This window comes from Tachyglossus aculeatus, chromosome 17 (genome assembly GCF_015852505.1).
Source record: "Tachyglossus aculeatus isolate mTacAcu1 chromosome 17, mTacAcu1.pri, whole genome shotgun sequence".
Lineage (NCBI taxonomy): Eukaryota > Metazoa > Chordata > Mammalia > Monotremata > Tachyglossidae > Tachyglossus > Tachyglossus aculeatus.
The window spans coordinates 45008540-45027096 of record NC_052082.1 but is presented as its reverse complement, the minus strand read 5'-3'; the positions used below and the strand labels follow the sequence as shown (position 1 = coordinate 45027096).

The 18557-nt window shown below is 42.8% G+C and overlaps 2 protein-coding genes across 2 annotated transcripts in view; both read left to right on the top strand.

Moving 5' to 3' along the window:
- INTS2 (integrator complex subunit 2) overlaps positions 1 to 8491 on the top strand; it is a 43594-nt gene extending 35103 nt beyond the window's left edge. Inside the window, exons 19-24 of the mRNA XM_038759146.1 lie at positions 354 to 555; positions 1892 to 2143; positions 2472 to 2579; positions 2740 to 2845; positions 6159 to 6335; positions 6446 to 8491. Coding sequence (XP_038615074.1) covers positions 354 to 555; positions 1892 to 2143; positions 2472 to 2579; positions 2740 to 2845; positions 6159 to 6335; positions 6446 to 6615 — 1015 coding nt within the window. The 3' untranslated portion in view covers positions 6616 to 8491. The remainder of the gene's footprint in view (positions 1 to 353; positions 556 to 1891; positions 2144 to 2471; positions 2580 to 2739; positions 2846 to 6158; positions 6336 to 6445) is intronic.
- Positions 8492 to 18418: 9927 nt separating this feature from the next.
- BRIP1 (BRCA1 interacting protein C-terminal helicase 1) overlaps positions 18419 to 18557 on the top strand; it is a 120375-nt gene continuing 120236 nt past the window's right edge. Inside the window, exon 1 of the mRNA XM_038759599.1 lies at positions 18419 to 18527. Within this exon, the coding sequence (XP_038615527.1) occupies positions 18435 to 18527 (93 nt within the window). The 5' untranslated portion in view covers positions 18419 to 18434. The remainder of the gene's footprint in view (positions 18528 to 18557) is intronic.

Below are 18557 nucleotides of genomic sequence, written 5' to 3'. Positions count from 1 at the left end.
TCTGACGCCCAGGCCTGTGCTATTTCCATTAGGCCAATGCTGCTTTCTAACCGTTATCCATTTTTGGATTCTCTTCTTCCTCCTTTCTGGAATTAATTTTGTGTCTTTCTCCCCTGTTAGATTGGAAGCTCCTTAAGGGAGTCTCTTGTGGGCTCAGTGGTGTCATGCCACTTGTATTTTCAGTCATATCTACCCCATCAGTCACCAAATTCAAAAGACAACTTGGTGTCATGTACACTGATTAAGGAATTGTAGTGGGAGAAGCTTTGTTTATTGTCCTGTTGAGCTTTCTCTAATTCTGTGTGTCTCAGGTTTTTATCTAGTTTATACCCATTTCTTTGTGTGCAATTTAGGTGCCCCCCTCTGATGGACATCACTCTGCACATGCTAAATGGCTATCTTCTTGCGTCAAAAGCCTACCTTAGTTCCCACCTGAAGGAAACGGCAGAACAGGATATTCGTCCGTCTCAGAATAATACAGGTGGTTTAGCGGGGCAGGCTGATGCCCCAGAAGTTACCAGAGAAGAACTGAAAAATGCCCTGCTGGCTGCTCAGGTAGTTCTGATCCAATCCCCAAGAACTTGAAAGGCATGAATTTAGACTCTATTTCAATAGCTATTTTGATTTCTGCAAAGGTACCAGAGTTTACTTATTCCTTGGTTTAGGTTAGATTTAATTGACATGGATATTAATGATGATGATGATGGACTCCCTCGTTAATGATGAATGTGTCTTCGTTCAGTGTCAAAGACTTTGGGACTGAGAATCTGTACGAAAGAATTGTTTAGAGTGCTGTTGGTTTGTGCCTTGCCACTCGCTCTCTGGGGAAAGTAACCCAGTGAGCAAGTAGATGGTCAAGGATGCAGCATAATTACTAGTGTCCGAGCAAAAGCCATTTTTGACCAAAGTGACCGGAGTTTAGCATTGATGAAATGCCTTTAACATCAGAGACCACTGGATGGTTGGTTGTAATTGATAGTCTTGGTAGCCAGTTGTGAATAGCTGAATTCCATGATATAATTAGTTTTTATTGACAGAAACCAACTAGATTCTGCCTCAATTCTCGCTCACTGGAGAGAATGTGTGAGCTAATGAGAGAACTGGCTTATGAGAGGTTCAAATGGAAGAAGCAATGTGGCAAAAGCTCCATGATTAGGCTCTAAGCAGTAGAGAATCTAACATGTTCCATGGGCAGAGCAACTTGTTTGAGGCTTTTGAGCAGAGCTTCTAACTATGGGCCCTGGCATCATCAGCAAACAGATAAATATTCAGTTCTCTCAAATGTTCCTTTTTTAAAAAAATGATTTGTTAAGCACTTACCACTGTTCTAAGCACTGAGATTGGTACATGATAATCAGGTTGGACACAGTCCATGACCTATATATGGCTCACAGTCCAAATCTCCATTTTACAGATGAGAAAACTGAGGCACAGAGAAGTAAAATTACTTGCCCAAGGTCAAACATAGCGGATAAATGGCAGAGAGGTGGGAATAGAGCCCAGGTCCTCTGACCCTCAGGCCCGTGCTCTTTCCCCTGAGCCACGCTGCTACTCCTTCTGGATTGCTAGTTCACACAGAAGGTGAACGGCCTAGTATGTGGGACTCTCCAGAACGAATGTGAAAGCTTCAAACTCCTGCTTGGAAATTAAGCAGGGGTTTTCCTGATCCAACTCAGAGACTTATTTGTGGGCCCCCAAGGAGTAGTTTGGCTCTACAGGCTAGAAATGTGCTTCTTCAAAATCACATTTCTGCTTCTTCTAACACATAAATATCTCTAGTTCTGGGGAATAACGTTTGCCCAGGTATACAGTAGTAAAAACATTATTGAGAATAGGAGTGGTGTTTTATCTTCCTAATGCTCTGTTATGTGATTTTTTTTTTCTTTTGCAGGATAGTGCAGCGGTCCAGATTCTATTAGAAATTTGCCTACCTACTGAAGAAGAGAAAGCTAAGGGTATCAATCCAGACAGCCTGCTAAAGACTATTCAAAGTGCTGTTGCTAGTAATCCTCAGAATAAGGGGATAGTGGAAGGAGAGGACAGTCTGCTCTGTAATCTTCGAGAAGTTCAGTGCCTCATCTGTTGCCTACTGCACCAGATGTACATTGCTGATCCCAACATTGCTAAACTTGTTCATTTTCAGGTCTGTTTTCAAATGATTGCCTTTACTCTCATTCTTTATTCCAGCTGGAATAGATAGATGTGGAAAAAGGTGAAACAGTCTCCTTATTTAAATCCCTTTCTAGGATTTCATTTGCTTTGTAGGGCAAAACCCCAATGCTTTGTAAATAAAACCAGTCTCTTCTTCTTAACGTAACTGCACTGGAAATGCTTCAGTGCATTTAATAGAATGTAATATTCTAAACTGCTTTTAAAAGAAAAAGTAGATGCCATATTGGTAGTTTGGCCGCTAGTTTTATTGCTTTGACTTTTCTGCGTCTAATTTTTCCTTTCCTTCCTTGTCGTAACAGGGTTACCCAAGTGAACTTTTGCCATTGACAGTGGCAGGCATTCCGTCCATGCATATCTGTCTCGATTTCATCCCCGAACTTATTGCTCAGCCTGAACTTGAAAAACAGGTAATGAACATGCTGAAGCTGTGAAGAAATCTGATGAGAATTTTGATTCATCTTCCATCTCTTTGTGGTTAGATTGTTCTCTCCGCTTTAGAATTGCATTTTGCAAATAGTGTATTTACCGCTCTTTAGTTACATTTAATCTTTGGGAATTTTTTTTCAGATATTTGCTATCCAGTTGCTCTCTTACTTATGTATCCAGTACGCATTACCTAAATCACTCAGTGTGGCTCGCTTAGCTATCAACGTCATGGGAACGTTGTTAACAGGTATGTAGCCATAAAGAGACAGTATTTAAATACGAAAAGTAAAATTGTCGCCATCCGGGCCACTTCTTCCAACTGTTCGGATAGTCATGAAAGTGGCTCCCAGGCAGAAATTGGTTGGGAAAGCTGGGCTCTGCAGAAGCTAAAATTGGGGTGGAGGAAGAAGGAGGAACTGACAATGGTCCTGTTACCAATGACAGATAACTTGGTTAAGGAGCAGTGGAGAGAATGGCAAGCTGGGAAAGCAGGAGGGCTGGTGTCTGGGACCCAAGTAGATGATGTTGATAATGATGGTGATGATTATTTTTGTACTTGTTAAGAGCTTAGTACGTGCCAAATACTCTTTTAAGCAGTGGTGTAGATACAAGCTAATCAGGACAGCTCATGGGGCTCACACTCTTCATCCTTATTTTACAGATGAGGTAACCAAGGCCCAGAAAAATGAAAATGACTTGCCCAAGGTCACAGCAGATAAGTGGCAGGTAGCTGAAGGAGAGGTGTAGGCGGCAGAGCCAGCCCCCTGTGAAATAATCTGGCAGTGGAGAGAAGAGAAGCAGCATGGCCTAGTGCACAGAGCACAGACCTGGGAGACAAAAGGAGCTGGTTTCTAATCCCAGCTCCGCCACTTGTCCGCTGTGTGACTTTGGGCAAGTCATTTTCCCAAATAAATTTGCCCATTATATGTATATATGTTTGTACATATTTATTACTCTATTTATTTTACTTGTACGTACCTATTCTATTTATTTTATTTTGTTAGTATGTTTGGTTTTGTTCTCTGTCTCCCCCTTTTAGACTGTGAGCCCACTGCTGGGTAGGGACTGTCTCTATATGTTACCAACTTGTACTTCCCAAGCACTTAGTACAGTGCTCTGCACACAGTAAGCGCTCAATAAATACAGGTGATGATGATGATGATGATGATTTGCCCAAAATAAGTGTTTACTAGCATACGTGAGTGTATGGGAACGCGAATGTGGTGTGTGAAAGAGCACGCCTCGTGTTTAGATTTTTAAAGTCTGGGCTTTATTTTTAGCCGTTAGTTTTACAGTTAACATTCAATACCTGTTTGGCAAGTGTTTCTTTTTAGAATAGCATTCCTTTCAGAGAAGTTTCAAATGATGTAAATGACTGTTCCATAGACAGTATTTAAAAAGCTACCGATTGGCATATCATATACTATTAAGACAACCTTCTTCCTGTGCCAGTCCCAAATTTAAAAATGCCAAAGTATTGACTTTGAAAGGAGGGTTTTCTGTTGGAGCAAGAAATTGATGACACTTGCACAAGAGATAAGCAAAAATTGACCATTAGGTGTCCATTATCCAAGGAATTGCCAGATTCTTTACAGAATGAGAATGGAAACCCCCCCTAACAAAGTTTGTTGTTTTTAAAAATGACTAAATCTACAGCTATAAATGCACATGCATGTCAGTTGTATTGACACTTCGTCACGCAAATGCAGTAACTTCAGTTTTTTGTAATTCTGTTATTTATTAAGCACTTAATAGTTGCTAAGCACTGGGATTAATCAAAGATAATCAGATCAGACACAACCTCTATGCCACACAGTGTAGGTGGAAAGGCCTTCCCTGATTAATAACAACAACAATAATAATAGTGGTATTTAAGCACCTACTATGTGCTTATGTGTGTCATATCAGGTAAAACCTGAAAATATTCTTACTGTGGCCTAACATGAATCTTGATATCACTTGACTGATGAATCTGTGATTCATTCATTCATAATTTGTGAGTTTCAGCCCTGTCCCCATCCCTCCCTTTTCCTGCTATCCTAGTTGGTTTCAGAAAGTTTCTAGAATCCAGTCAGCCTGACATTTGGATAAGGGGACCACTGCAGCCTCTTTGCATGGCCTAGTGGATAGAGTGTGGTCCTGGAAGTCAGAAGGAAAGGGGTTTTAATCCCAGCTTCGCCACTTGTCTGCTTTGTGATCATGGGCAAGTCACCTCTCTGGGCCTCAGTTACTTCATGTGTAAAATGGGGATTGAGACCGTGAGTCCCACATGGGACAGGGACTGTGTCCAGCTCAATTGGCTTTAAATCCACCTCAGAGCTTAGTACAGTGCCTGGCACATAGTGAGTGCTTAACAAATACCATTATCATCATTATTTTTATCTGCAGTTGGGCAGACCCCCACGTCAATCAGGAGAGTTCAGTCAGTTTCTGATAACCCAGAGATGGTGTTCCTGCAGAACTTCATGTTCATATAAACTCACTTATTACAGCTTGACCGACACCACATGCATATATAGAACTATTTCTTCTGCAAAACCACATCCTTCCTCATGCAGGCTGCTGTGGGTTGTGGGAAGGATATTTCCTAATTATTCAACAGCATTCTAGCCAAAACATGTGTAGAACACCCACTTTAAAGAAGAACCGACCGTTTGTCCAAGGACATACAGAAAAACAGCAGTTGGTCATCATTATTATTTTCAGTCTTGTGTTGAACTGTTAAAATATTGGCTAGTAACAAATCCCTCTACTACTACCTGGGAAGTGGAACAGATTTCTGTAGAACTCTTATTAAGAGTGGATTCTGGAAATGTTTTGAACTACCCATTGGTTCTGTTCTGGGCTGAATTGGCCTTTTTTGGAGAAAATTGCATATAGGGAGATGTAGGATTTGTTAGGAATCACTTTAATGACCTGAGAATGGGACATGGAGTGATGTTTTCTGTGTACTCTAAGATGACTTTTTATTTACCATTTCCTCAGTTCACCAAGTGCATTGCACAATATCCCCAATTCACGTTATGTAAATTGCACTGGATTATGAAAGCAGCGAGTGGCATTTATTTTTTATGGTATTTGTTAAGTGCTTACTATGGGCCAGGCACTGTTCTAAGCGCTGGGGTAGATGCAAGATGCAAGCTATTTATTACAGACATAGGTTGGACACAGTCCATGTCCCACATGGGGCTCACTGTCTCAATCCTCATTTTACAGATGAGGTAACTGAGGCACAGAGAAGTGAAATGACTTGTCCATGGTCACACAGCAGACAAGTGGCAGAGCTGGGATTAGAACCCAGGTCCTTCTGACTCCCAAGCCCATGGTCTATCCACTTAGGCCACCCTGCTCCAAACAGAGATTGACATACTATTGCAGTGACTTTTCTAAATACCTGATCTTCTACCCACCATCAAGGACAATACCCTAGAAGGAATAAAGAAGATCCAAGACTGTTTTTTTTTATCACCTTTGGTTCAGTCATTAATATCTGGTGTTGGAATAAATAACTCAGGAGCCATTTCTCGTCTTAAAAATCTCCATTTGTTTTCTGTCAACAGTTTTAACTCAGACTAAGCGGTATGCCTTTTTCATGCCAACTCTGCCAAGTTTGGTGTCCTTCTGCCAAGCATTTCCTCCTCTGTATGAAGACATTATGTCCCTGTTGATACAGATCGGGCAGATCTGTGCCTCTGATGTGGCCACTCAGACGAGAGACATCGATCCCATTATTACACGTAAGCCAGCACAATTTGTTAAAAAAAATCAATATATGTGACTGTAAATTTTAGATGGTATTTATCTGGGTTTTTCTTCCTCGGACTTTTTTCCCCTCGTATTCCTTTAGGTCTTCAGCAATTAAAGGAGAAGCCAAGTGGATGGTCTGGACTTTGTAAAGATTCAGCATATAAAAATGGAACTCAAGATATAGGCAGCATGGACCCTGATGTGCAGCTCTGCCAGTGTATTGAAAGTACAATAATTGAAATAATTAACATGAGTTTTAGTGGAGTTTAAGAAAAGGGATGAAAGCGAAGCGGTCTACAGCGTGTATCTAACATGAACATGCACACCGCAATAATTGTTCGATTGGATGGGAACAGTCAAACCCTGGAATTTCTAAAGACTCATCACAAAACTGTTAAACCCACGTCTGCAGGGAATCATGCTTACAGAATCCCGCCTACTTCGGAATGAAAGTTTATGTGGTTCTAACTCGCTGGTGTATTTGTCTAGTGGCCGTCGTTAATTGAGCTCATTTTTATTGAGAGTTTGTCTCAAAACCTGCAGAGCAGAAGTGAGCGCAGCTTCGTTATTTTATTTTGAGGTAAAAGAGAGTAGACTACTGTCCCCTTCTTTCAGTACTACTTAAAAACCCATCATTTCAGCAGCACTGTGTTTTAGCTTTCAGCTTTGGATAAGGTACTACGGTGATGACAAAGAGAATGAGGAGTCAAGGGAAAGAGAAGACGTTCGGGGGAATCAGGGGTTTAATATTTTTTTTAAAGAGCAGCAGTAATCCAAACGTGTTTATTTTACAAGTGAATAAAAAGGTGAGATTTAATTTATTAACGGTATGGAGAAGATTCAAAAGGATAAATGTTTTATTGATTGTGGTTTCAAATGAAGATTTTAAAGATTCCAAGAATTTGTGTAGACTACTATTAATGTCTGAACCCAAATGTCTGAGATGAAATAATCTGGAATCCTATCTTATTGGTTTATTAAAGTCAACAGGAACAGCTCTTTGCAAAGCAGAATGTGAAAGAATCATGCAGTTTTTTAAAAGTTTATTTTTATAAGATTGAATTACTAAAATTTATAATATATCTAAGCAATAGAGCAATAAAACCCCCTTGAATAAAAAGATGTCGATTTTTTTTTTTTAGGGTAATGATATACACCTTACTTTGACTAGGCCAGAGTATGTCCATGATAGTCTCAGGAAAGTTGCTGGTGGAAATTGAGCCTTGCTGTGTGATTGCCCTCCCTTGGTAAGTGGCTGAAAATTTGCATTCAGAATAAGCCCTTACTCCTCATCTTCATTTATAATTCAGAGAAAGAATATTATTTTCTCTGGTGTCTTGGTATTGCTGGGTATCATACTTTGCCCCATGGAACCGAACTTTTTGCAATCATCAGAGAAAGAATGTTAAGCAACCCATAATTACCTTTAGCCTAGTGAAATACATTTAAATGTAGAGTTGGGCTCACTATAGAAGAGGAAAATCAATAAATTTAATTCTAGCTCTAACACTGTTGAACAGTTACCTAGCCTCTCTGTCTCATTTTTCCTTTTTAAATGAGACGGTGGCCCTACCTCATAGGGACTTTTTAGGAATAGTTTGTAGTATTTTAAAAGCCTATGAAATGCAAAGTAGCTTACTCGCAAATATTTACAACTTTAGGTTACATTTTAAAAAATAGTTCTTCTGGGGGGTATTTAAGTTTTTTAAATTGCCAATCCCGGATTATTCATATTTCGTATTCAGCCAGTCAATGTAGAACTACTGCTGCTATTTGGTTTTTTTAAACTATGGCCTTCAGATCGTTTGTTTCTGTGTGAAAATTGCCCCTGCCCAGTATTTGTTTCATTCTTCTCAGTGCGTTTCAGAAACAAAAGGTAACGCATTACTAAAATAACTCCCGAGTAGACATTTCAGGATCATTTCAATAGTCGATTAGACCCGGCCTTGCAATATTAATTGCAGGTGCAGTTTTTCATTAGATTGGTGATGTCAGATATTTAAATACATTAGTAAATCTTATTCTTTTTTTTTTTAGTTTAAGGTAACACTTGACTCGATGTATTGGTTTTTTCTTTTGAATTTAACCAAAAAACAGATGTATGGAACTATTTTGAATATTGATTCATAAAGATTCATGTTTTCGGTGAGTGGATTTTGGTTTTTTCCCCTATGGCCTGCGGGGTTGGGAATAAGGGGGGAGAATTCAGGAATCCTGCAGTGGACCACCAGAGGGCAGGGAAGTATTATCGGAAAATGGGACTTCCAAAAAGAGATTCCCAGGGATTTAATAAAGTAATTAAAAAATTGAGACAGTCCCATCCATTTGATCCTTGTGAAGCGATCTCTTCCTACCTAGCCCTCACCTTCTCTACTATACCCATTTCAGCTTTTTCTGAACTCTGTATCACCACCACCCATTGCTCCCAAATACTCTCGCTTCTCTGTTCTCCTTCATTCATCCAGTCGTATTTATTGAGCGCTTACTGTGTGCAGAGCACTGTACTGAGCGCTTGGGAAGTACAGGTTGGCAACATTTAGAGACGGTCCCTACCCAACAACAGGCTCACAGTCTAGAAGTGGAGACAGACAAAACAAAACATGTGGTCAGGTGTCATCAGAATAAATAGAAGTAAAGCTAGATGCACATCATTGACAAAATAAATAGAATAGTCAATATGTACAAGTGAAATAGAGTAATAAATCTGTACAAGCATATATACAGGTGCTGTGGGGAGGGGAAGGAGGTAGGGTGGGGGGGATGGAGAGGAAAAAGGGGGCTCAGTCGTGTTCGCTTATGCCGTCTGATGTCATGGCATTTTAAAACCGACTAAGCAGCAACTATACTGAAAATAGCCGTGGTGGACAATATACCTGGAAACAGTTTGCTTGGGAACCGAGGGGAGAGAAGGGATAAAGTTAGGCAGGAATCTTATCTTTATTCTCATCCTTTCTTTCTATTACCAAGAAAAAAAAACCTCTAGAAATGACCTCTTTTTTTATCTTTTTCTCTCTGCTCTTGTGACTTTGTCTTACCTCTCCTCTCTTTTTTGGCCAACCCATTTTCTTTCCTGCCTTTATGCTATGGGCCTCTCCTCTATCTTGCCTCATCCTCTGGGAAGCCACTGGGTAGGGAGACTGATTCTCGAGTCTTCTGGGCGTGCAGGAAGAAGGAAAAGGCCGAAGGTTTGCTTACCTGCCCTCACAGTCCTTCCCCTTGGTTTAGTGGAATTTGGGTAACGTGATGTTCCTAAATAAGTTCTAGGCCTGAGGAAGAAGCGATTGAGAGGTGACAAATTCCATCTGGCTGAAGTGCCAGTATTAAAGAGAAAGGAAGGTTAGGAAGTCAAGGACAAACTTGGCAAAAAGTGAGGGTATTTGGTGTCAAATAGACTGAAATAATACTTTCTATGTTTTTGTTTCATATGCTTATTATTATTAGAATAATGGTATTTTTTAAGCATTGACTCTGTGTCAAGCACTGTTTTAACTGCTAGGACTAGTTAATCAGATTGGAAAACAGTCCCTGCCCCACATGGGGTTCGTAGTCTATGTATGAGGGAGTACAGATATTGGAATCCCCATTCTACAGTTGAGGAAACTGAGGCACAGAGAATGTCTTGCCCAAGATCTCACAGCAGGCAACTGCTGGAGCCGAGATTAGAATCCAAGTCCTCTCACTCCTGGGCCCATCCTCTTCCTACTAGGTCACATTTTCATTCCAAATTGTACATACCATAGTCGGTGAAGAACCGCTTTTCCCGGTTTTTTTCTCTTTCAATCTGATAAATCCCCGGGGTATCAGAAATCTTTCATTTTTCTAGTAATTTGACTAAAGGAAAACTATATTGAATTGAGAGCTACCAAAAGGTGTGGCTGTATTTAATGTTCACTCTTGAAAATGCTTTTTATTTTATAATAAAATATCTATTTGTAGGTATCTATTCTATTTTATTTTGTTAGTATGTTTGGTTTTGTCTGTGAGCCCACTGTTGGGTAGGGACTGTCTCTACATGTTGCCAATTTGTACTTCCCCAAGCGCTTAGTACAGTGCTCTGCACACAGTAAGCACTCGATAAATACGATTGATGATGATGATGATAATGACTTTTTTCTGAGAAACTTTGGAAACAGGGTCCAGTGAAATGTTTATCCTTTCTCAGTTGTTGAAACTGAGGACTCAAGAAAGGGACTTTTCATGAATTATAGGAGTCTGATAGAGGGAGACCTGGGAACAAAATAAGTGCATATTTTTTTTTCCCCCTGAATTTTTTACTCCTTCCATATCAGGTGTGAATGGGTCTTTGAGATGAGGCTCTCACCAAATCTGTCTGAATAAAGGCAGGCGTTGCTTGTCAAGGATTCACTCCATAAATGTCCAAATACAAAGGTTCTGAGCAATTCTGCCGTCGAGGCTTTTGTGGACTGGAGACGGAGAGGTCTGGATCTAGCAGAAAGGCATAAGGTTCCTGCTTCTGAATCTCTCAGTCAGTCAAATAATCTATCAGTTATATTTATTGAGCATTTGCTTTGTGTACAGCACTGTAGTAAGCGCTTGGAAGAATACAATTAAGTTGGTAGATTTGATACAGGCTCTACAGTCTAATGGGAGAGGTTTGTTTACTTGTATTAATGTCTATCTCCCTGCCTCTAGACTGTGAGCTCATTGTGGGCAGGGACTGTCTTTATTATCATCATCATCAATCGTATTTATTGAGCGCTTACTGTGTGCAGAGCACTGTACTAAGCGCTTGGGAAGGACAAGTTGGCAACATATAGAGACAGTCCCTACCCAACAGTGGGCTCACAGTCTAAAAGGGGGAGACAGAGAACAAAACCAAACATACTAACAAAATAAAATAAATAGAATAGATATGTACAAGTAAAATAAATAGAGTAATAAATATGTACTAACATATATACAGGTGCTGTGGGGAAGGGAAGGAGGTAAGATGGGGGGATGGAGAGGGGGACGAGGGGGAGAGGAAGGAAGGGGCTCAGTCTGGGAAGGCCTCCTGGAGGAGGTGAGCTCTCAGCAGGGCCTTGAAGGGAGGAAGAGAGCTAGCTTGGCGGATGGGCAGAGGGAGGCCATTCCAGGCCACCCTGGAATGTATTATTAGTACAGTGCTCTGCACTCAGCGCTCAATAAATACGGTTGAATGAATGAATGAATAGACTGTGAGCCCACTGTTGGGTAGGGACAGTCTCTGTGTGTTGCCGGCTTGTACTTCCCAAGCGCTTAGTACAGTGCTCTGCACACAGTAAGCGCTCAATAAATACGATTGATTGCCAACTTGGACTTCCCAAGCGCTTAGTCCAGTGCTCTGCACTCAGTCAGCGCTCAATAAATACTATTGAATGAATGAATATTTTTACTATTACGCGATTTCTCAAATCGCGCGACATTTGGGAGCTAGCCGGGAATTCGGCGGAGAGGCGGCTGGCCCACCGAGCGCCCGCATTGGTCGATCCGGGCGCCCCTCTCGGGACTGATTGGCCGCCGCCGCCGCCTCCTCTTCCTGCCCCCGCCTCTGATTGGCTGCGCCGCGTCCCCTCGTCCCGCGGGGCGCCTAGCGTCGTGGGTTTCCCGGCCGGCGATTGGCTGCCGGCGTCGCGGGCGCTGATTGGAGGGGGCGCGGCGGGAAAGGCTCGAGGGGGCCGGAGCGGAGGCCTGAGGGCCCGAGGCCGCGGCGGGGGCTGCTGAGGTAATTTGCGGGGCGCGGGCGGAACGACGGACGGAGACCCCCGCAATCAATCAATCAATTAATCAATCAATCAATCAGTCGTATTTATTGAACGCTTACTATGTGCAGAGCACTGTACTAAGCGCTTGGGAAGTCCAAATTGGCAACATCTAGAGACAGTCCTTACCCAACAGCGGGCTCACAGTCTAAAAGGGGGAGACAGAGAACAAAACCAAACCTACTAACAAAATAAAATAAATAGGATAGATAGGTACAAGTAAAATAAGTAAATAGATAGAGTAATCATCATCATCAATCGTATTTATTGAGCGCTTACTATGTGCAGAGCACTGGACTAAGCGCTTGGGAAGTCCAAATTGGCAACATCTAGAGACAGTCCCTACCCAACAGTGGGCTCACAGTCTAAAAGGGGGAGACACAGAACAAAACCAAACATACTAACGAAATAAAATAAATAGGATAGATATGTACAAGTAAAATAAGTAAATAGAGTAATCGTCATCATCAATCGTATTTATTGAGCGCTTACTATGTGCAGAGCACTGGACTAAGCGCTTGGGCAGTACAAATTGGCAACATCTAGAGACAGTCCCTACCCAACAGTGGGCTCACAGTCTACAAGGGGCAGACAGAGAACAAAACCAAACATACTAACAAAATAAAATGAATAGATATGTGCAAGTAAAATAAGTAAATAAATAGAGTAATCATCATCATCAATCGTATTTATTGAGCGCTTACTGTGTGCAGAGCACTGGACTAAGCGCTTGGGAAGTCCAAATTGGCAACATCTAGAGACAGTCCCTACCCAACAACGGGCTCACAGTCTGAAAGGGGGAGACAGAGAACAAAACCAAACATACTAACGAAATAAAATAAATAGGATAGATATGTACAAGTAAAATAAGTAAATAAATAGAGTAATCATCATCATCAATCGTATTTATTGAGCGCTTACTGTGTGCAGAGCACTGGACTAAGCGCTTGGGAAGTCCAAATTGGCAACATATGGAGACAGTCCCTACCCAACAGTGGGCTCACAGTCTAGAAGGGGGAGACAGAGAACAAAACCAAACATACTAACGAAATAAAATAAATAGGATAGATATGGACAAGTAAAATAAATAAATAGAGTAATAAATATGTACGAACATATCATCATCAATCGTATTTATTGAGCGCTGACTATGTGCAGAGCACTGGACTAAGCGCTTGGGAAGTACAAATTGGCAACATCTGTAGACAGTCCCTACCCAACAGTGGGCTCACAGTCTAAAAGGGGGAGACAGAGAACAAAACCAAACATACTAACAAAATAAAATAAATAGGATAGATATGTACAAGTAAAATAGAGTAATAAATATGTACAAACATATATCATCATCATCAATTGTATTTATTGAGTGCTTACTGTGTGCAGAGCACTGGACTAAGCGCTTGGGAAGTACAAATTGGCAACATCTATAGACAGTCCCTACCCAACAGTGGGCTCACAGTCTAAAAGGGGGAGACAGAGAACAAAACCAAACATACTAACAAAATAAAATAAATAGGATAGATATGTACAAGATAAATAAATAGAGTAATAAATATGTACAAGCATATATACAGGTGCTGTGGGGAAGGGATGGAGGTAAGATGGGGGGGATGTGTGCAGAGCAGCGGCCTGGCTCAGTGGAAAGAGCCCGGGCTTGGGACTCAGAGGCCCTGGGTTCTAATCCCGCCCCCTCCACCTGTCTGCCGTGTGACTTTGGGCAAGCCCCTTCTCCCCTCCCATCCGTAAAATGGGGGTGAAGGCTGTGAGCCCCACGTGGGACAACCTGACCACCCTGTAGGTATCCCCCACAGTGCTTGGCACGTAGTAAGCGCTTAACAAATGCCGTCATTATTACTATTCTCTGCAACTCAGTTCTCTCATCTGGAAAATGGGGATGAAGACTGTGGGACAACCTTGTAGGTATCCCCCCCAGCGCTTAGAACAGGGCTTGGCACATAGTAAGCGCTTAACAAATCCTATCATCATTATTATTCTCTGGACCTCAGTCCCCTCATCTGGAAAATGGGGATGAAGACGGTGAGCCCCACGTGGGACAACCTTGTAGGTATCCGCCCCCCCCCCAGCGCTTAGAACAGGGCTTGGCGTATAGGAAGCGCTTAACAAATCCCATCATCATTATTATTCTCTGGACCTCAGTTCCCTCTTCTGGAAAATGGGGATGAAGACTGTGGGACAACCTTGTAGGGATCCCCCCCCAGCGCTTAGAACAGTGCTTGGCACATAGGAAGCAGTTAACAAATCCCATCATTATTATTATTCTTTGGACCTCAGTTCCCTCATCTGGAAAATGGGGATGAAGACTGTGAGCCCCACGTGGGACAACCTTGTAGGCATCCCCCCCAGTGCTTAGAACAGTGCTTGGCACATAGAAGTTAACAAATCCCATCATTATTATTATTCTCTGGACCTCAGGTCCCTCATCTGGAAAATGGGGATGAAGACTGTGAGAGCCCCACGTGGGACAACCTGATTATCTTATAGGTACCTGCCCCCCCGCCGGCACCTAGAACAGTGCTTGGCACATAGTAAGCGCTTAACAAATCCCATCATTATTATTATTCCCTGGACCTCAGTTCCCTCATCTGGAAAATGGGGATAAAGACTGTGAGCCCCACGTGGGACAACCTGATTACCTTATTATTCTTATTCTTATTATTATTCTCCTTTCCGGCTGGCTTTATCAGGACCAGAGACCCCGGACCGCAGCCTACAGCGTGGCTTAGTGGCAAGAGTCTGGGCTTGGGAGTCAGAGGTTGTGAGTTCTAATCCCGACTCTGCCACTTGTCAGCTGTGTGACTTTGGGCAAGTCACTTCACTTCTCTGGGCCTCAGTGACCTCATCTGTAAAACGGGGATGAAGACTGTGAGCCCCACGTGGGACAACCTCATTACCTTGTATCTCCCCCAGTGCTTAGAACAGTGCTTGGCACATGGTAAGCGCTTAACAAATACCATTATTTTTATTATTATTATTAAAGGGACTGCAGGCCTTCGGGCGGCTCAAGTGCACGTAACGGCCCCCCAACCCGGGGGGCTGAGGCCTGGTGCGTTCTCGAAATAACCCACTGTGGCCCTGCCGCTGTTTTTATTATTATCATTTTATTTCTTCATAGTCACATCTGTCTCCCCCTCTAACAATAATAATAATAATAATGGCATTTGCTAAGCGCTTACTATGTGCAAAGCACTGTTCTAAGCCCTGGGGAGGATACAAGGTGATCAGGTTGTCCCACGGGGCGCTCACAGTCTTAATCCCCATTTTCCAGAGGAGGTCACTGAGGCATAGAGAAGTTGTGACTTGCCCAAAGTCACACAGCTGACAAGCGGTGGAGCCGGGATTTGAACCCATGAACTCTGACTCCTGTTAAGCGCTTACTATGTGCCAAGCACTGTTCTAAGCGCTGTACACTCATTCCGTGCCCACAAAAGCTGTGTATAGAGCTATAATTCTATTTATTCTGATGGTATTGTCATCTGTTGTTTTGTTTTGTTGTCTGTCTCCCCCTTCTAGACTGTGAGCCGGTTGTTAGGTAGGGACTATATATGTTGCCGATGAGTACTTCCCAAGTGCTTAGTACAGTGCTCCGTACCCAATAAGTGCTCAGTAAATGCGACTGAATGAATGAATGTTATAGTCTACTCTCCCAAGCACTCAGTACAGTGCTCTCCACACAGTCAGCATTCAGTAAATACCATTGACTGACTGCGGCTAGCATTCATTCAGTCGTATTTGAGTGCCCACTGTGTGCTGAGCACTGTACTAAGCGCTTGGGAAGTACAGTTCAGCAACAAATAGAGGCACCAATGCCATGTCCTCCTGCGGGCGATAGTGCACAATCCCTGGCAGCATTTCCAGCCATGGGGAAATAAATGCCAGGCCAAATCAGGCAACAAAATGTCACTGTGCATTATTGCAATCAATCAGTCTTATTTAATCATTCATTTTCATATTGAGCACTGACTATGTGCAAGGCACTGTATTAAGCGCTTAGGACAGTACAGTATATCAGATGCATTCCCTGCCCACCATGAGCTTGCAGTCTAGAGAGGGCGACAGACAATATAAATAAATTTTGGATATGTGTGTAAAGTGATGTGGGGCTTTTAGACTGTGAGCCCACTGTTGGGTAGGGACTGTCTCTATATGTTGCCAATTTGTACTTCCCAAGCGCTTAGTACAGTGCTCTGCACATAGTAAGCGCTCAATAAATGCGATTGATGATGATGATGATGGGGCTGAGGGTGGGGGGTGAATAAAGGGAGCTAATCAGGGAGAAGTGGAAGGGAGTGGGAGAAGAGGAAAGCAAAGCATAGTCAGGGAAGGCCTCTTGAAGGAGATGTGCCTTCAGTAAGGCTTAGAAGGTGCGGAGAGTGATTGTTGGTCGAATAAATAAGGCTTTGAAGAAGGGGAGAGTGGTTCTCTGTCAGATTAGAAGAGGGAGGGTGTTCCAGGCCAAAGACAGTAGGTGGGCGAGAGGTCAGCGGCGAAGTCGATGAGATCAAGGTACAGTGAGTAGGTTGGCATAAGAGGAGAAAAGTGTGCAGTGGTTGTACTGCAGATTAGAGTTCTGACAAGATGGCACGGCTCAGTCCTTCTCCAAGCAACTGGGGGTGGCCACAATCTCTGGGAAATTCAGAGGGCAACTCCTTCTTGCTTCCAGCCCCGGTCACCCCCGGAGAAAGGTCAGTGTCCCCTTTACAGGGGAATGAGGAGAGGTGGGTGGGAGATGGGGAATCCCAGACTGAGCCCCTTCCTTCCTCTCCCCCTCGTCCCCCTCTCCATCCCCCCATCTTACCTCCTTCCCTTCCCCACAGCACCTGTTTATATGTTTGTACATATTTATTACTCTATTTATGTTACTTGTACATTGCTATTCTATTCATTTTATTTTGTTAGTATGTTTGGTTTTGTTCTGTGTCTCCCCCTTTTAGACTGTGAGCCCAATGTTGGGTAGGGACTGTCTCTATATGTTGCCAATTTGTACTTCCCAAGCGCTTAGTACAGTGCTCTGCACATAGTAAGCGCTCAATAAATACGATTGATGATGATGATGAAGTAGATGAGATCAAGGTACAGTGAGTAGTCCGAAGTAGATGAGATCAAGGTACAGTGAGTAGGTTGGCAGAAGAGGAGAAAAGTGTGCAGGCTGGGTTGTAGTTGTACTGCAGATTAGAGCTGTGACAAGATGGCACGGCTCAGTCCTTCTCCAAGCAACTGGGGGTGGCCACAATCTCTGGGAAATTCAGAGGGCAACTCCTTCTTGCTTCCAGCCCCGGTCACCCCTGGAGAAAGGTCAGTGTCCCCTTTACAGGGGAATGAGGAGAGGTGGGTGGGAGATGGGGAATCCCAGACTGAGCCCCTTCCTTCCTCTCCCCCTCGTCCCCCTCTCCATCCCCCCATCTTACCTCCTTCCCTTCCCCACAGCACCTGTATATATGTTTGTACATATTTATTACTCTATTTATTTTACTTGTACATAGCTATTGTATTCATTTTATTTTGTTAGTATGTTTGGTTTTGTTCTCTGTCTCCCCCTTTTAGACTGTGAGCCCAATGTTGGGTAGGGACTGTCTCTATATGTTGCCAACTTGGACTTCCCAAGCGCTTAGTCCAGTGCTCTGCACACAGTAAGCACTCAATAAATATGATTGATGATGATGATGATGATGATGCATCAAGAGCCAGGTGGGCTTTGCATTGGAAATGTCTGTGAGGCTCAGGCTGTGTACATTTCCAGTCCGTACTTGTGGGCAGGGAACCTGCCTACCAATTCTGTTATATTGAATACTTTCATAATAATAATAATAATAATAATAATGGCATTTGTTAAGCGCTTACTATGTGCAAAGCACTGTTCTAAGCGCTGGGGGATACAAGGTGATCAGTTTGTCCCACGTGGGGCTCACATTCTTAATCCCCATTTTACAGAGGAGGTAACTGAGGCTCAGAGAAGTTAAGTGACTTGCCCAAGGTCACACAGCAGACGTGGGGGAGCAGGGATTCGAACCCATGACCTCTGACTCCAAAGCCCGGGCTCTTTCCATTAAGCCACGCTGCTTCATGCGCTTAGGACAGTGCTCTGCACACAGTTTGCACTGAAATCAATACAGTGGATTGATTTTAGCAGTTAGTGTCAGGACTGAACTAGCAAGCTTTTGGTCACAAATCCCAACTGGTTTCTTCTGTATCCTTTTTGCTCTCCTGCCCTTCAAGAGTTTTATATATACATATTTATAGTAATAATAGAGACATATATTATTTTAATGGTGATGTGTTCCCTTTCATTTTATGCTGCAGACCCAAGTCTGAGGTAAACCACAAAGCAAAATGTCTTCAACACTGTCTGAATACACAATTGGTGGGGTGAAGATTCATTTCCCCTGTAAGGCCTACCCATCACAGCTGGCCATGATGAATTCAGTAAGTAGTTTAAAGAATATCAGTCTATTC